Raw genomic sequence first — 19,798 nt, forward strand, 5'->3', positions numbered from 1 at the left:
TGTTGGTATCCATAACAGCTGCTGCCCATCAACACACAGTAAACTGGCTTTTAAATTACACTGTCTGGCAGTGTGAGCAGAAATTACAGATGGCACACAAGTGATTTGACCCAATTTAAAATAGAAAAATTACATTTTGTTCTTATACATGTATACTGCTCCCCTTTGAACAAAAACAAATTTTACTTAAATGTATTTCTTAAATGAAAAAAATATCAGGGTGTTGCAGCTGTGGTTTTTGGATGATGACAGTGGAGTGGTAGAAAAATATTTCAGCTGATTAAAATAAAACAGAACAAAAGTCTACTGGGTGTAAAACGGGTTATAGAGGTGTGAAAGATACAATTATGAAATTCAGAATTGAGTTTAGATTCTAAAAGATAACCTTAAAATGAGCAAAATTATGATTATATGGTCTAATACTGCTTTGCACATTCTACATTTGAACAGTGAAGCGTTGCCATAACTATACCTGGGCTTAAGGTGTTTCACTCAGTTTGCATTTTAAACGGCAGCTTTAGAGAAAGCTGCATCATTTTGTGGCAGAAATTTCACTAAGAGTAGAAAGCTTTATCCATTTAACTTTTATTTGATATTTAAAGTTTTTGTAAAATTGGCCAAGATTTACTTCTGGGTGTAAATGATTCCTTTCAGTTTATAAGGTTGCAAAATTTGTGAGGTGCACATCCAGGTGAACGACCAGCACCAGTCCTGCACCGTGTCTGAAGGTGCACATTGTGTTGTAATATCCATTTTGGTGTGTGCTGCCACTCATGAGGTATAGAATAGAAATCGAAAGTTAACTTAATTAATTTATCCAAGTATTTTTCTCTTCCATATTGAATTTATTAGACTTAAACAAACAAGTTTGGCTTCTTTTAAACATCATAAGTATTTCTTCTATATTTTCTTCCATGTACATGAACACAGACAAACAGTTGTACACAAAGGTAATAACAACACAAGGTCAGGACAAGGTTGTTTAAATCTTTAGCTATTTCCCATCTCAAGAGTTTCTTTTACCATCTCATAAGGTTTGAAGGAAATTAAAATATTAGAAACCAATTCAGACAAGTTTGATGGAAAAATTCAAATATTTTGAGAAGCTGCAATGAATTTACTTTGACTTGGTTAATTGAACATTTTTCATGTTTTGTATCATCAACTTCATCTCACTTGTATGTACATCTGTTTTTGTACTATAGGCTTCCAGGGAAAAAAAAGGAATTCTCCAAGATTCTCTCTTATGGGCGAATTAAGTATTCTGCATTGGCCCGTACCCTCGTCTTCCGTACCCATGGCTGCAGTATTTCTTCCGATCAACATTCTGCTAATTTTTTACTCATTTTTTGGCAAAAACTTTTTGTAAAAAACAACCAGTCTACTACCCATTTATAAGTTCTGATATTGATATTATTTTTTTCTGAGTACAATGTAGGCTACAAGGAAGAAAAGGGGCATTTAGAAATATAAAAGTTGAGTGTGAAATAGCCTGATAAAACTGCTTGCATTTACAACTTTATTTATTTTCATTAAATAAAATTCAAATTTGTACAATTAATGAAAGAAAATAAGTCTCAGGGTATAAGATTTGAGATGTGCATTCATAAAACTCTAGATTAAGTTTATATCTGGAGAAAATAAAAAGACGACAACATATCAACAGAACATCATACAGACAAATGAAGCATTAATATGTTTCCCTGAGTTGGGTTATATGACATCATTTCTGGTTCTCCAGCGTTGTAATCAAGTCAAGGATGTTTCTGTAGAAGAAAACCTTAAAAAAAAAAAAAACGTTGAATTTACATTACAGGCAGGTGATATAACAACATTATATAGATTACAATAAACAGTGATGTTTTTCTAGAATCAATCCATCTATTTTTTGCCGCTTATCCAGAGTCGGGTCGCGGGGCAGTTGCCTAAACCCAAACTTTCCTCTGCATTCAGCCGAGAGATGTAGTCCGTCCAGCGTGTCCTGGGTCTTCCTCGGGGCCTCCTCCTGGTGGGACTTGCCCGGAACACCTCACCAGGGGGGCGTCCATGAGACATCCTGACCCTAGCCACCACATGGCTCCTCTTGATGCGGAGGAGCAGCAACTCTACTCTGGATCCCTGAGCTTCTCACCCTTTCTCTAAAGGAGGGCCAGGTGACCCCGTGGAGAAAACACATTTTGGCCGCTTGTAAACTTGTTCAAAAGCTTGTCCTTTTGGCTCCGCTCCCTCTTCACCACGGCAGACCGACGCAGAGTCCACATCACTGCAGACGCCGCACCGATCCACCTGTCGATCTCCCGCTCCATCCTTCCCTCACTCATGAACAAGACCTCGAGATATGTAAACTCCTCCTCTTGGGGCAGGACCTCATTCCCAACCTGGAGAAAACATTCCACCCTTTTCCAGCTGAGGGCCAAGGTCTCAGATTTTTCTAGAATCTAACCATTTAAAACATTGCCTCCTTATAGATTTTGAAGCACTGAGATACACAATTTAGAACTATTTGTACTGTTTTTGTCCTGCCACGCAAAAATGTTTTCCTACCATTTGTATCTGAAGTGTTTTAGAGTTAATGTTTTAAACAGCACCATTGTCAGATAATGCTATAACTTAAATGTTTAATCTAGTACAACAGTTTAAGAAAACAGACAATATGTTATTATGAGAATAAATTTCCCTCCAGCCTTCATCTAAAGTCTGATAATCATTACAAAGACTGAGTTTTGTTGTGGCCATTCTGAATGTGAATAATCTCTCAGGCTCCCAAAATTACTCTCTGGCATTGTTATTGTGGAACATGTCCAGGCCATCAGGGACAGAACAAATCTATGATGAGCAGATGGTCATCTACTAAGTCAAGTTCAGGTTGGCTTTTTTTTTTTTTTTTTTTTTTTTTTGTCAAAAAAAAAATAAAATAAATAAAAAATAAAAAAAAAGTAATGCGTTTCAGATTTGCTTTTTTTTTTTGTTGTGACTGCAGTGCTTGTCTTGGTTTTTAAACTAGTTTTCCACATAACACTCAGTTATAAACATAATAAATACATTGCTCATAGGTAAACTCCAGATATAAATATCTGCTTGAAATTTAAACTCATTGAGAATCTGTTGTCTAAAAGACAGGTGGGTGCCACTTAAAATGCATTGAGACATGGATTTGTAATTAATTGATTGCACTGAGATCTTGACTGTCTGGTTTTGAACCATATGGGACCCTGTTTAATGTACAATTATTTTTTTCTCCTTTACACCAGCAGATAGCAGTAAAGCTCCACTCAGTACTGTATGGGCTGATAGAAATATGTATGTGGTAAATTAAGTCCAAAAAAGGCTGATCCACACTAGTGTTTTTTTTTTTTTTTTTTCTCATCCACACATAGCATTTCCATCAAAGAGGACATGACATAAACCGGCAGACTGGAACTTCTTCACGTTAAACTGCTCGACATTGACAGCACTGCAAAATGATGTTATGAAAAAATTGACAGCCGTTCACTTACCTGTACAGTGAGGGGGTTTGCCACGCCATTGATTTCCATCGCAAACCATTTCAGCAGCACCCTCTAATTTGAAACCATGGTAACAGGAGTACAGTGCAATGAGTTTTCCAGATTTGGAGGACAATATATAATCCCCATTCATTATCCGTCTTGGTGAGCTACACTGTTGTAATTCTGAAACATTATAATGAAAGTTTAATATATCTTGGAACAACACAAATCAAAGGAATCATTTCTTTGCAATAATAAGTTGAGCATTTCTCAGGCTCACCGGGACTCTTCGCCTCTCGCCAAGCTTCCAGATTCATCAGTGGTATATTATTACAAGAGACATAATCGTTGGGGTATCTCCCAAATCTGAAAGAATCCAGAGGGATTTCCCATATGTCGCTGTTGTCACAGATGACGCGAGACAGGGAAACTTTCAAAAGCTCATCCTTCTGCTGTTGGTTGAAAATACCCTCAGCTTCCCACCAAAACCTAATGCATAAAAATACATTACCTAAATATCTTTTCCTGAGGCCTCCTTGTCATTTTATTTATTCAAATTAAACAAATTTAATGGTACCTGTCACCATCACGGAGTGCCTTCATCTGCTTTCCGATCAAACAAGCAAAGAGAGGACCAATTCTTGAGCCAGGCAGGAAGTTTTCAACAAGTCCTCCAAGCCAGACATCAATATTATCAGGATGTTTGTACATATTTAGTACTTTCTCAGCAACCTGGTAGTCTCTCACAACCTCTGTCAGATCATTCAGTGTTTTAATACGTGTCAGTCCACAGAATTCCCTCCACGCATTGTAGCCTGAAAAGGAAAGTCCATACAATGAAATTTAAAACCCAATATTTATTTTCTTATTTATATATGTATATATATTTATATATATTTTTCCTGTCCAGCATCATAGCAAGCAGAATGCTCCAAGGGGAGCTTAAAAGTACATAATGGAAATAAAGCTTTGTGGATTCAAGGCTCCCCTTGATACTTGAGTATTGTTCTTTATTTTGGTTATTGCTCAATAACATTTAAATGGGGGAAAACAGGAAGGGGGACGTGTGAACAGGAGAGACTGGAAAAAAAAAAGGCAAAAATGCAACGGATAGAAAGCAACAGCAACAACTGGACAAGTGAAAACCAGTCAACCAGCCAGAAACAAACAGCAATTAAGTTAAGAAAGTAAACCTGCAGGACAACACCATAACTGTATAAGCATGCTTGTAGGTGAATATGAGTGAGAAGGGAAAATATAAGGAATAAATTGTGTTCAGGACAGGTCATCACATACCTGAAGCCAGAACTTCTGGACAGGTGCACAAAGCATTCATATAGTAATTGTTTGCATTATTAGTGCAATGTGAGCAGATATTTGATTGTGCAAGGGTCATTCTTAACAACCTTTGTCCTGTATACTGTGTTCTATTATAAATTTGGATCTTTCGTCCTTCTGAAGATGTTTGAATATTGTGTTGTTTCTATCCATTTTCATCCATCTGTAAAGCATATTGGCCGATTTAACCAAGTTAACCATTTTCATATAAAGTTCCAACCATCTTTTCTACCTTCAGGTACGAAGGATCCAAACACCACACGTAATATAAATGTATGGGTGAGGATGGAAAGTCTTCCTGAGACCAGGTCAATAAATCTAAAGTTGATGAAATACCAATTGCTTCTTTTTTTCTTTTAAAAAATATTTGAAAATGAGCCTCTGACACCTAAAACAGCCCATGAGGTGTACCTTGACTCTGTTTGATTAGAGAATCAGGTGCATTATCATTAACATTGAGCCTTTTCCTCTCAAACAGATGCACCACATAGACCCACACACATAGAGTTTTTATTTTCACATGAGTAATCTTCAAGCTACATCATTTTTCACACAGCTCCCACCGGGGCCTCAAAAAGCTTTTCACACATATGAAGTAGGACTCAATGAAACCCGTTAAAGCCTCTGTAAACTCATTGGAGTTCACTTGAAAACAAACAAGACTTCGTCTTTTAGCATCATTCAAATACATGGTGGCTTAAATGCTTCAAAGAGATCACATAAAGATGACACAAAAACTTGAAATGAAAACTTGAATCGATATATTTTTAAAAGTAGTAATGATTTTAATCTTGTAAAATCTTCAGTTTTGAACACTAAGTCCATCCCAGATAACCTGGAGACCCTGAATGCTTCAAAATGTACAAACAGATCTGAGACCATTTAGTTCTTTAAAGCTGTGTAGAATTAAAATGAAATCCATCCTGACATAGAAGATGTCTGATGATTCAAGGACTGTTAGATGCGCCACTTTCTTGGTGTTAGTAAGAACTCTGGCAGCAACTTTCTGGGAGACTTTTTACCAAGAGCTGTAACACCATTACAAAAGTCCAGCCTGCTGAAAATAAACGCATGAACAGGTTTTTTCTGTAACTTGCTTAGACAGAAATCCTTTAATACCCGCTGTTTTTTAAGGTGGTGGGTAAGCTGACTTAGTTTTTAAATGGCTGTTACAATTTTGGTCACACATATTTTGTACCCTCTCTTTAAATACAGACACATCACCACAAATCTTAAGTAAATAAACAGCCTTTAAAGCAGACAGCATTAAGGATACCCCACCACTTACTGTGCATGCAACAGACACTTTGACTGTTTGATATTTGGATTTGACACAGCAATTTACCCTGACATGGACTCCAGTGTTTGTATTATCTTCTCAATTTTATCTCTGAGAATGAAAAAGGGAAGCAATGCATAATTTAGTAAGAGCTCAGTAGGAACTGATGCTGAGGGGTGTGTCAGTCTGTCAGTGACTGTGAATAAGGGCTTGTGTTTTTATTTGCTTTAATAAGCCTTTAGAAAAAACACTGTCAGGCCATTTTAGCTTCAAGTTATGGGCCCAAAGCCTCTCTTTACAGATGTGATAATAAAACATACTCTTTTTTTGAGTATTTATTACATTTTTTACCTCTCAAGGACAGTTTTGTATTTTTATGGGAGTTATAGCATTAATTACAGCCATCACCTTAAGACAAACTATTTACAAAGTCACTGACAGGAGCAGGTTGCAAAGCTGGTGAGAGTGTAAAAATGTGGGTATATATAAAGGACATGTGGTTTCACTAATGCAACACATTCTGATCAACTTTACTGGCATCAAGAAAAAACAAGTTCACTAGAATAAGTCAGTATAGCCTCCGAGATTTCTATCTTAATAATTTGCTCTGGTGTTCGTGTTTTTTTACATGCTGGAAAAATCCTAATTAAACAATATTACACATTTTAAAACATTTAAGCTCTGGTAAACTGAGACATATGGCTGGCTAGCATTTCTGGAATGGGGACTTTGACTGAAAACAAACCTTTGGATGAAAATAAAACCCTTCATTAATGTTAACTGGCCAGACACAGACCTGATTTTCAGTAAAGCAGATTTTAGTTAAATTCATTGACTGACAGTCTTTGGTTCACAAATTGAGTTGGGATTAAAAAAAAAAAAGTTGTGGCTTTGTTAATCCTAATGTGCAGAATCCGATATGCACTATCTTGAGACTGCCTGCTGGAAATATTGTATGTTCTCACAGCTGGATAAGTAGGGGAGGGTAATGTGGGTACACAACACAGTAAACATGACATGATGCAAAAGGTGCACTGTGGAAATCACTGTCTCTCTGTGATCCTCCACAGATTTCATAAGGGAGCTGACTGCAGAATCTTAACAGGGAGTCAGCTCAGCAAATGTCACATGCATTTTGACTTTTCACTGGCAGCCCCTCCTGAACATCTCCAGAAAATTTAAGGGCTTCAGTGCATGTGTGAAAATGGCTACAGTAACATTTTGTCACATACAGGGGTGGTACAGGTTTATGACAACAAACTATTATACTAACAAGTGTATTAGGTAGCTAGTTGTAGAGGAAAACTTAACACAATATGCTTAACTGTGTTAAGTATGGAACAAAGGGCCTGATATTCAGTGTTAAAGCTGACTGACAACATTGATTTATTCAGGCTTACCTCAGAGGCATTCAATGGCTTTGCTCGCATCTTACCTGGGAGGCCATGGTCTCGGCCTCTCTGCAGGTTCAGGGAAGCCAGATCCATATGCTGTGGTGTATCGAGGACAACCAGTCTCTCTGTTACCTCCTCTACCAACAGCATGTTTGCATTAACAGCTGGTGCTGCAGTTCCGATCATGCCTCGCATTGTTGGTTCAATCCCACCTAGACACAGAAACAGTATTATTTACTGACGTGATAACATAGACACACACACATTTATATATATATTTATATATAAGTAATGTACAATGTGGTAAGAAAGCTTAAAACTGTGTTACTGCAGCATCAGCCACTGCAGATCAGCTAAACATCCCAGCTGTTGTACATTGCTGACATGACATTCAGTAAGTTACCAGTGAACATGAGTTTTTGTCTCAAAATGACAAATTTCTGCTCAGTTGCTGAGTAGATGGTGAAGCATCTTAAAATTTTGAACAAGTGTATTTTTGCTTTGCAAAGTTACAGAGTAAAAAGGGAAAGCACCATGGAAAAGTTTTTGCATCCACATATATTTCAAATCAAATCAAATCTTATTTATAAAGCGCTTTTCATGCAAAGGCAACACAAAGTGCTTTACATAGTAGAAATGAATGCATATTAAAATGAAAAAAAAGAAAATCACAGAACAAAAACAATAAGCCCTTTACACACCCAGTTATGTGACAGATTAAACTCCTCCACACACACACACACACACACACACACACACACACACAAACTCTTAATATCTGTCTTTGGCTTGGCGCTGCTGTGAGGAAACGGCATTTTTGGGGACCCATTTACACCAGGAGCCAGTCAAGCCATGTTTGCAGAGGGCAGACCAAGCAGGCTTGACTCCCAGAGTTTAGGATCCCCATAAAGAAACACTGGAGTTAAAAATGTTAAAAATGTTAAAACAGTTAAAACAACGATAAAATAGGGAAACAGTTAAGAAGCTATAATAAAATATAATAAAATAAAATAGATAAATGAGACAGATAAGATAAGATAAGATAAGATGAGATAAATAACAGAAAATGAATAAAGTCAAATCAAAAGGCTAAACTAAAAAGGAAGGTCTTGAGCCTCTTCTTAAAAACATCAACAGTCTCTGCAGCCCTGAGGCTCTCTGGCAGGCTGTTCCACAGTTGAGGACCAAAATGATGAAACGAGGCCTCACCGTGTGTTTTAGATCTAACTTTGGGAACTTTGAGCTCTCAGACAAATTTACCAAAGGTTTAGATGTTTAAACAGAAACCTGCCTATTTCCTGTTCTGTTTGGGTAAAATATTGGACCATCCAAGATAAGCCAAAACTCGGACGAGCAACCATTAAAAAAGTTACTGGCTTTCAGTGCAAGAAACATGTTATGTGTTGTTTGCAAAACCAAACGTTATACTGATTTTAATCTGATTCCACTACTTATTTCAGCAGTGGGTGGAAATGTGCTGAATATAAATATTTCCTGCACATTCTTGCCTGTTATTGTATTGCAGCATTGTTGCAGTTGCTAGTTATGGTATCCTCAGTCAGCACTAGTTCTTTTGTAATGATTTTTGTTCACATTAGCTATTTACAAGAAAGTAGAAACTATGGCTTCTCCAAGTAGCTGCAAGTATCTTAAAAAATTTAAAAACAGACATCCAGATAGCAGGCTAAAGGAAAATACAGAAACAAAATCTTCTCAAATTTGTTTCTTTAATTTTCTGTGTAATGAAAAATTAGCTATGAACAAAGTTTATGGCATTGAAAGAACTTGTGAACTAGTAACAGAAAGTTAAAATTGGATTTTCTGGCTACAATGAGCAAAGCTATTGTGTTTGAGGGTGCAGGATTTAATGATGGGAACAGTTATTTAGAAATGTAGGAGTTAATTGGTCATGTTTTGATCTCATGTTACAGCCAGTAGCATGAGGAATATTTCACAGATAGAAGAAAAACAGACACGGTCGTAGTCCAGAAGGAAACATCACACCATCCATAAGAAAAGCTGAGGATAAAGAGAAAGTTTTTAAAACTGGATAATGATCTTGAGCACAATTCAGAATACACTATCAGGTAATCAGAGGTTAAAGCTAAAAATTTCATACTCAAATCCCCCCTAACATAAATAAAAATCCATGCTTGGCCTCCAATGATCAGTGCTTGCAAGATGATCCAAGCATTTGAATTATGAAAATCTCCCACACAAGAAATCAAAGGACTGACAGGCTGTGATGCATACCAAACAGGAAGCCTGGCTAAAACGCTTTTTACACATGGTCAAACAAAAAGAGATAACTTCTGGTGCTTGTGTGCATTGTTAAAGTACTTAATCAGCATTCAGTCTATCAAATTATCCCTCAAACTCTTCAGCAGATGTGAATTTTAAGGTAACAACTCTCTTCTCAAGGATCTCTGTATCTGTTTGGAAATAATTTCTATTACTTTTGGATTTGCAGGGTTAGCTAAGTTGGTAACAGTTTCAAGGAATGTTACCATGGCAACGTGGAAAACAAGTGAATAGCTTTTCCAAAATATAATATGTTTTATTATGTATTTGAATGCCTAATAATTTTTTTTACGTAACTTCAACTAAATACTTAACAATCCTGTGAAGAGCTTTTCCTGACAGTTTTCAAGGTCAGGGATTCTATGAGTTTTGAATGAGAATTTCTTGCTTTTATTTATGCGGTTCATTCTTCTATCTGAGCAGCTTCTCATTGTGCCATTAACGGCTGATTATAGTTAGTTAAGGCAGTCCTACAATGATGTGAAATACTAAAGCAAGAGCTTCATTATGAGTCATTTGTCGTAACTTTGTCACAAATTTAGGACAGTGAACCATTTTTCTGCTGCAAATTGTGGACCACTATGGTACTATAAATGTATATATATATATATATATATATATATATATATATATATATATATATATATATATATATATATTTATATTATTATCTGTTATTATTGTCCAAAATCCAATTTGGCTATAATAAAGTGACTATATTTGTATTGAAATATCAAATAAGCTGGCTTTATGTGCAGTTTTGCTCCAACTGAAAAACCTGAAAGCCAATGCTACAAAAGTATAACTATACTTACAGATACTTAAATTTCTTATTCTGGGTGTTACAAAAATTAAAAGCTGCATAAAGTATTAAATAAATATTGTAGTTATACTTAATGGAAAAGGTCTCTGCAGTCTATGAGGTAGATTATTATATCTATGATAATGGGTCTTCTGTGAGTGGGTGCACACTGTATAGACCATGTATCAGGCACAATTTACTGGTGCTGGATGTCTCACATGGTAGATAAAATACAATAGAGATCTTGCTCGTGTGCATCTGTAAAATGTCCTGGAACCAGTTATTACACCAAGTCAGATAAGGAACACTGTAGCTGACCCTTATAGAGTAGTTTCCCCCTCCCTACTGTTTTTTGTTTGTTTTGTTTTTTTTTAATCAATGTATTCACAGGGTATATTAGATTCATAAGAAAGCTTTCATAAGAGTGCACTGACCTTCTTTTACTATTCTCCAAGGACTGAAGAGGGACTTGTGAAGTCTCAAGTGAGAGAAGTGCTCATGCTCCTGGAAGCTCTCATTCAGTCTGCTGAGGATTGGGGGGATGGTGCCATGACCGAACCTGAATGCAGCTGTGGCAAACACATTGGAGGCTGAGCCGTCCACTGATGGATCATATCCCCTGTAGGGGCCAATGTAATGCTCAAATGACTCTGGGCCAATAATCTTTGGGATATAATCTCTCATGGTTATGATCTGAACGTAAAAGAAAACAAACAAATATAAATAGACATGGTGGGCATCAAGTCACAGAGTTCCATAATATACCCCAAGTCTGAACCAGAACATTCATTTCATAAAGACTCTAGCTTTCTTGGGGATATTGTTAATATCTTGTTAACATTTACACAGACAGCTACATGGAAGCCTGAGTTCCTATTTGCAGCCTCACAATTGACAGCAGCTAATTTCATCTGCTCTTATTACTATTCATTAAGTCCTCAGTTCAACATTTGACATGTCACACAAACACACACATATACTCAGATCCATTACATTCAGTTTTGCATGCAATCACATTTATGATGCAAAACTGAGAACCAAAACATAATGAACATAATTTGTAGCTCTCTCTCCCAGGACAGATTTGTTAACTTTCTGCTGGAATGGGAGCGAATGTGGTCATCGGGTTATTTGATTTAAGCTTCATTTATGCTCTATGTGCATGGAGAGAACCTTATGTCAAATGTTGCAGTACCACCAGAAACAATGGGGGCAGTAATACACAGCATAGCTCATGTGCAACCAGCAAATAGAACAAAGAAGATGAAACTGCACAGAGCACTGCCATCTGTTGCTCTGCCCCTTTTTAGGTTTCCTTCTAAAAAATATGTATTATCATGATCTCACCCACTGTCGTCATGTTTTTATTGTCTGAAACTGACCTCCTAATGCCAAAGCAAACTCTGAACTTGTGCACTGAAGAAGAGTCTCTTGTATAAAAGTAGGCTTGGCCTATTGAAACAGTAAAGCTATCTGGGATAATCCCCTGCTATGACTACAAAAGTCTATAAAGCGCTTCGGACAGCATCCACAACTTCATACTGTGAGTGAAAAGCAAATTACATTTAAACCAGATGTTCGATTATTCATATTTCTCTCTATGAAATCCCTTCTGAACTTGCTACTTGTTCCTAGAGTGATGAATTCAGACAGCTGCCCACGGATTGCCTGCTGTAAATGAAGGATGCATAGTTTCAACTGCCTGTTTCCCCTCTGCTTTTCTCAGCGAGCAGCAGCTTTTAGTTATTTTTCATAGATGGAAAAATAATAATGCTAAAAATAACTAATCTTTTTGCTGACACTGAAATATGCAAACAATGTTACTCAGGAAGAAGTTTCCATATTTGGTGCCCCTTTTTAGCTGTTTTCATCTAATCAGAGAGCAGCATGAGCCCATGTGGGTGGTTATATGACTCCAATATAATAACACAAATAAAAGGGATATACCGAAACATAGCAACTGTATTTTCATTATTGTGTGAGACCTGGTGTGGACAAGGTAAAACCTGAGTGTATTGTTCCATATAAGGTCTTAAAACTTACAAATTTGCTTTCCATTACAAGCAAAATTAAGGCCGTTATCGAGAAACTAACATCATCTACTTGCACACAAAAATTAATTAATTGTCCGACATATATGCACGATAAACCAAGTTCAGTCAGACTTGAACAGAAACAAATTGCATATGCAGGTATACATCTGGTATCCACTTTGCAAGGGAGGATTCAACCATATGGTGCAAAAACCACAACAATGAGCTGACAGGTGTTGAAAGCTGCACGGCTGCAGTTGGATGCTTTTTCCCAGTGGGATAGGATAACTGGATAACTTTTCACTTCACTGCCAGACATTTCAGTACTGATATAAAGGAAAATAAAAGTAATACATTGCAAATGACTAATTAATATTGCTATATCTTTCTATATCAGATACAGGTTTATAATTGTTAAAATTGTTTTCATTCAACTTAAGCTACCCAATTCTATACCATTATGGTGTGCATGAGCTCACAATCATTCCCTATTCTAAGGCCCTGGACACATCACAATACTAAGATGGTAAAAGTTTAGTTGTGTTCTGGCCTCCTGTTTACATGGTAACAGAGGTTTGGGTGAATAAAACCACAAAGATTGAACAATGGCCTCCAGAGTGAACTTTTCTTGCAACGCAAGTCCCGTCAGTGTAAACTGGAAGTAGAGTCTTTTTGTGACCATGACGTATTTCATGTCATCTTGCACTTGTGCACTCAGACCCTGTTTAAACCGTGAAAAGCACAACAACAACAATCATGTTTGTGCCGCTTCTTTTTAAGTTATTTGGTCTGTATAAGCAAAGCCTGTTTCTGGTAGAACATTTATGCCATCAATGAAGGTGCATAAGTTACATGCGCCAGATAATTCTATTCTACTACTATTCTATTCTACAGTCATTTAGCAGAGGCTTTTATCCAAAGCGATTTACATCTGAGAGTAAGAACAACACAAGCAAGAATTCAAATAAGATGGGCCATCATAATTAAGTGGTAGTGGTAATTAGTGGTTGACACATAAAGGTTCAGTTGTGCTTACACAGCGTCTGCTTGCTGTTGGTTACGGTGTAGCTGATACTGGTGAGTTTGCTCTCGCACTTGAGCGTAGGAGGTATGTGTTGTTTTGGTGTCATGTTGCCGTTTCTCTTTCTAATCTGAAGGTGGCAGCAGGGGTGTATCGGCTGGTAAACTCAAAAGGATGAAGTTCTTTTGATGATTCACTTCAGTTCTGGTACGCATTTTCTGTTTTGAAACAATGGTGTCCAACATGGTGTAGTGTCTTCATGACACTTGCTTATGGAAGCAAACGAATAAACAATTCGATCAGCCCCTTGCCAACATGATCCACTGGGTGTTGTATTTAAAAGTGGTGGTTTCCATACAATTTCATGACCCTACAGATTCTTCCTCAGAGAGTGATGAGTTATTATTTGGATGCCATTCTCATGGAGCTTTGCTGTCTTTTGGGGCATACACCACGGCTTAACCCTTTCCATCAAATATGCAAGTTAACTCAACCTTGGGCTTTTTGGCAACTTGAACATTTCAGGGGGAGCTGGAAGACAGGGTGGGCACATCGTAACCGTCCTTCAACTGCACTCACCCATGAGTCTATGCAATAACTCAACTGGCCACACAACACAAAGTTTTCACATACAGATAAAGAACAAGTCACAGTCAAGAAGGGATTTAGTTCTACAGCTAGTCTTCTGAACAACTTCAGTGCAATAGAGTGCACTTGTGCACATAAAGCATCCTTTCCAAGTTTATTCCCAAACTTAACCTGCAACCAAAATCAGTCCAAGAATGTCCAACGCATCAGACGGTGACACATGGCTCATTGGTGCATACCTTATTGAAAAAAACCTTCTACAACAGGGACTTTTATTACAATGATTTGCTTTTGCTTAAATGAAAAGATAAACGATGGGGTTGTTTATGTGAGATGTGCATGACTCAACATTATTACTAAGATTTTTTATTTTTAGTTTTATTTAAATTGATGAATTTCTGAAAAAAAAAAAGAACTCGACAGATTCATGTATGTGTTCTTAGATTATAAAATTCGGAATGGGCCAGTTGTCTCCAATTTGCACTTTTAAAGACCCCAAAACATCTATAAAAAGGCAAGAAATTGAAGTGCCATGTGTAAACACAGAGGAAAGACACATGAGGAAAAGGCCAATGGTGTTCAGATATAATTTCACTCTCCTAATAAAGCAAATCATTGTTACATTCATCACTGCAAATCAAGATTTTAATAATTAAGATACGTACCAGTGAGCCATAAGTCACTGTCAAATGAACGGATATTTATAGAGTGATTTTGCTTTTGGTTGAGGTATAGGAGTGGGCCAGTTGTTGACATGTGTATAACGACCTGACAGCTTTAAAGTGCATTTATTCACTGTTGCTCTTATTAGATTAAACAGAATAACTGTGGCTGAACTTTTGGCAAGCAGGCAACAAAACCCTTTGTAACTCCAGTGGCGTTGTTTGGTTTAATTTCAGCTCAAATTCTTGTTTCCATTTAAAAACGTCAGATAATGTACTTCTACAGATTGCAGCCTGGTTGGAACAGATAATTCCTCATCTTTATACGTATTTCCATCCAAGGATTTTCCAAGTTGGTCATGGTTGTAGCTACAACATGTAAATCCTTTACCTGCCTTTTATGCTTCATCCTAACAAATTATTTAAAGAACCTCTCCACCTTATGCCACCTCTGTTTAATATTGTAAATCCGTTTTCTATGACATTGTCCTCAAGTCATCTGAAAAGTGTTTGATGATCCTGTTCTCTAGTCAAATGCCTGGTGCCCAAAATCTGAACGAAGGCACAATTGTTTTTTGTCTTGCTCAAATATCTATTTGCAGCCATGCACCAGGGTGACCAGGGTGTTCCTCTCCAGTAGAATAAATTAATCATTTACATTAAATAAGATTTTTCAATGAAAAATGAAAGCGCCCAACATTTTCTTCACCATTAATAATGATCAGCCTGTAGCTAAAAGGAGTAAAGACAGTTGGATCAATCATTCTCGGGCAATCTGTCTGACATTCTATGAAGAAGCTAACAGTTACAAACCTGTTTCCAAAAAGAGTTAGGACCCCGCCCTAAATGTAAATAAAAACAGAATGTAATGATTTGCATATCACTGAAACCTTATATTTCAATGCAAACAGCACAAACATCTGCACAAAAAACAAAATTTAAAACTGAGGGAAGTTCGACATCTTTGAGGGGCTCAAGAGTAGAATCGCTGCACCTCTGCATCAAGAGGAGCATGATGAGGTGCCTCAGGTATCAAGCTATGATGCCTCCTGGACGCCTCTTTGGGAGGTATTAAGGGCATGTTCTACTGAGAGGAGATGCCAGGGGAAGACCCAAAATGTACTGGAGGGACTGCATTGTTTGAATGACCAGGGAACAGCTCAGTATCCCCCTTGGTTGTGCTAGGAAATATGGCCGATGAGAGGAAATCTGCTTCTTCTCTACGTAGGCAGCTGCGACCCCCCCCGACCTGACTGCAGTTAGGTGGCAAGGAGATAAATGGATGGATTCAAAGCTAAGTTGTTTTAAACTTTTCATCCAAGTCTGATTAAATTTTGCACTTAAAGAAGCACATTAACATACACACACCACATGTACCCACAAAGGTATATATACTCACACACACATTCTTACTTTTTCCCTGTTTTATTTATATCTGTGATTAAAAAAAAGAATCCATAAGGATATCTGCCCTGGGGTTTCCTACCAATTGCACCACCTAACACACCAGCTAAGGATCTTTCCCCACCTGTGAGGTATATCCCTGGAGCCAGTTTGTGGTGCTGGAAATCAGCACATCCGGACCCCTGCTTTCACCTGTTATCTAGCTCACTGTGCACCAAATTCAAATTGCTTCCCTGCAGGTGATGAGCCAGCATAGAGTTTCTGTTGGCATCAGTGTGTAAATGAAATTGTATTTTGTCATTTGATATGTTAGGAAAACTGGTTGCAGTTCAGTAAAGAAAATGTCATTTGCAAAACACAGCATTTCCTTTCCATTTATATCTCACACTTTGTCTCATTTTTTTTTTTTTTTTTTCTTTTTAGAAAGATTAGCTAATTTACTGCAGAACTTTGTAATGAGATAGAGACATTTTCATAAGCTGGTGGGAGGTTTGTTTGTGCAAAGAGTATATGGTGAAAAGTTATGGCTGATGTTGACTCATCGGCAATGAACACCTGCTGCATAACGAGACAACTGGTGTCAATTAAGCAGACATTTTAAATAAATGCAGGAAGAAGAAACTTTTAACATAGTAACTTATAATTTGACTGAGTTTTGACTAGTTTCTTCATTTATCCATCCAAGTCATAAAAGGTGTAGCAAAGGGTTTATTTGGAGTAATTTCTGATCATTTGTTGAATTTAAGTCCCCATTCATCTCTTGTTTGGGCCTAACCACTGAGAAAGAAACCATCTTATTAAGCTTGAACATTTTGCATCAAGCAAACTAGCTAGTTTTCATTGCCAGTTTTTGATTGGCTTACTGCCTTCTGTCCACATCAGACAGCCGAATTTTCTTTTACTTAATTAAAGTCGATGAAAACTTATTTGTTTTTTGCTTTAATTGTTTCATTCATCCTGTACATTAGCCAGAGGGCAGGTCACAGTTCAGATTTCATCTTCGAGTTCCGATGTCAGTTTCAGACAATAACATTGAAGAGATCATGATAATGTTCATTCTCAAACAGACATAAGAAGAGGTAGCGCAGTAGATGGTGGTAGTCTGTGCGGCCATTAAATACATCACAATGGCTTCTTCTTTGTGGGTCGAATATCAGCTATACTGCTCTACACTGCCCCTTTGGTTTCTGGTGGTACTACTCCTTTGTCAGTCATGTTACCGATCCCCCAAGGACCCCAAAATGGGCCAAATTATGCACGTAAATTGTGCAAAAAATGCTTCGTATTGGTCTTTTGTGTAGAGCATAAATGGGTGGAGATTTGGTGATTTTTCCAGGAACAATAAGCTAAAAGAAAGCTAGAAGTCTTTAAACTGAAACATTCAGATAAAAATAGTTGAAATGTTTTAAAATCATAGAAGAATAACAAAATAAGGTGTTTCTTTTTACCTATATGTTGCAGTCTGCTATTTTTCAAATGCTAACATTATGTGACCCATGCTTAATATGAAAAGAGTTGAAGTTTTCAGTACTGAAAATTTAACTTGAGATTTGAAAAAGACCTGTGAGAGTTTGCAATGACAGCAAAGTGGCTTAATCCACATCTGGTTGCTTTAAGTAATTACAGCAATTAAATCAGTTCAGATTTCTCCTGTGAAGATGCTTTTCAACTTTTGTCATGGCTGACTCAGCTTAAATGAGTCAGCATTTTCTACTTGCTGCTAAAATCAAGCACTCATTCCTGCTCATTTATCTATCAAGACAACATATATTAAAATGCATGAAACTTGGTTAATTCTTGACCTTTAAATCTGTGTGGTGCCTGGTGATCTTTTCACATTTAACTCAGAGTGGCAGTTTTGTCTCATTTAATACAAAATGTCATTTCACATAAGCTTCTCTTCAATGATTTATTTATCCTTTGTTACCACAGTGTCTAATTTAGTCCAAAATATTAAACAAGAAATGACCACGTTTCAACTCCGTTATGGAACATCAGAGGAAAAAACAATGAACCAATCAAAGTGTTGGTTGTTGAAATATCAAACTCAGCACTACACAAAAAAAATGGATAACTTTAAACACAAAGATCAAAATTTAAAAAAGGAGCACAGCAATGAAAATAGAGATGCTTAACATTTTAAAGTTTTGCTGGAAAAGTGCCCAAAGAGTGCTTTAATTTCAGATGGTAGAAAAAGTGGCAACCTGCATCACCACTTGTCAACTTCATCAGCTAAAATAATTATTTATGGAATGAATTTATGGTCTGAATGACTTGGTCAAGGTCTTTGCCAGCTCTCTTGGCCCACTAGCACCTCACAGATGAAACTAAACAACAAAAGAATATTGCACAAAACTTAATTTGTTTCAGTAATTTAACTTACACTAATATATATTAGTACTAATTAAACTAATATATAGGCTCATTACATGCAATGTGAGATATTTCAAGCATTTATTTGTTATAATTTTGATGATTATGGCTTACAACCTATGAAAACTCAAAATCAATATCTCAGAAAATTAGAAAATTACATGAAATCAATAAAAAAAAGTATTTTGAATATAGAAATGTTGACCATCTGAAGAGTATAATGATGCATATGAACTCAGTACTTGGTTTTGAGCCCCTTTTGCATGAATTATTGCCTCAATGTAGCGTGGTATGGATGTTATCAGCTGGTGGCCCTGCTGGGGTGTAATGGAATGCAATGGGCCAGGATGCTTCAATAGCGACCTTCAACTCTTCTGCATTGCTCAGTCTCATATGTCTCATCTTTCTCTTGGCAATGCCCCAGAGATCTTCTATGGGGTTTAGCTTAAGAAAGTTTGATGACCAGTCAATCACAGTAATCTCTTGGTCACTGAAACAGGTTTTAGTTCTTTTGGCAGTGTGGGCTGGTGCCAAGTCCTACTGGAAAATGAAGTCAGCCCAAAAATCTTTTCTGCTGAAGGAAGCATGAAGTGCTCTAAAATCAGTGGACCAACACCAGCAGATGGCATGGCTCCCCAAATCAACACAGCTGCACTTTAAGTATCTTGAATTGTTTACTTTCATCAGACCATGCTATTAAAGTATATAATAAGTTTGTGTTATATGGTCAAAGATAAAGAGAAGATGGACATTGTGCTTGCTAAGTTTGACACTCACTGCAAAAAAAGAACAAAACATATGAAAGATACATGTTTAGATTGCGTGTGCAGCTTCAAAACAAGCTGTGTGATGCTTTTTTTGACCATCCTGCGTTTCAAAGCACAGTCTTGTAATTTTGGGACATTAAAGGACTCAATGATCACAGACAAATTAGTTTTTTTGCATGGAAGATAAAAAGCTAAGAGAGATTTGACGCTTGATAGGGCTATTAAAATATGCCCAGGGAGTGAACTGTCCCACAAGCAATGAAAACGTTCAGCGAGATATCAAGTGCCAAACCACCCATAAGTGAAAGAGCAGAGATTGGCGCAGTGTCGCGTCAGAGAGGGAAATGT

General features: G+C 37.1%; 1 protein-coding gene across 2 annotated transcripts in view; it reads right to left on the reverse strand.

The window, feature by feature from the left end:
* Positions 1-837: 837 nt before the first annotated feature.
* tpo (thyroid peroxidase) overlaps positions 838-19,798 on the reverse strand; it is a 35,870-nt gene continuing 16,909 nt past the window's right edge. Inside the window, exons 8-13 of one of the 2 annotated variants that reach the window (XM_041972884.1) lie at positions 11,037-11,295; positions 7,541-7,711; positions 4,066-4,303; positions 3,769-3,977; positions 3,498-3,671; positions 838-1,766 (exon numbers count right to left, since the gene is read on the reverse strand). In XM_041972884.1, the coding sequence (XP_041828818.1) occupies positions 1,750-1,766; positions 3,498-3,671; positions 3,769-3,977; positions 4,066-4,303; positions 7,541-7,711; positions 11,037-11,295 (1,068 nt within the window). In that variant the 3' untranslated portion in view covers positions 838-1,749. Of the gene's footprint in view, positions 1,781-3,497; positions 3,672-3,768; positions 3,978-4,065; positions 4,304-7,540; positions 7,712-11,036; positions 11,296-19,798 lie in introns of both variants that reach the window. The other variant, XM_041972883.1, reaches the window with a different exon arrangement.

The sequence above is a fragment of the Melanotaenia boesemani genome, chromosome 20 (assembly GCF_017639745.1).
Source record: "Melanotaenia boesemani isolate fMelBoe1 chromosome 20, fMelBoe1.pri, whole genome shotgun sequence".
In the NCBI taxonomy this organism is placed as follows: Eukaryota; Metazoa; Chordata; class Actinopteri; order Atheriniformes; family Melanotaeniidae; genus Melanotaenia; species Melanotaenia boesemani.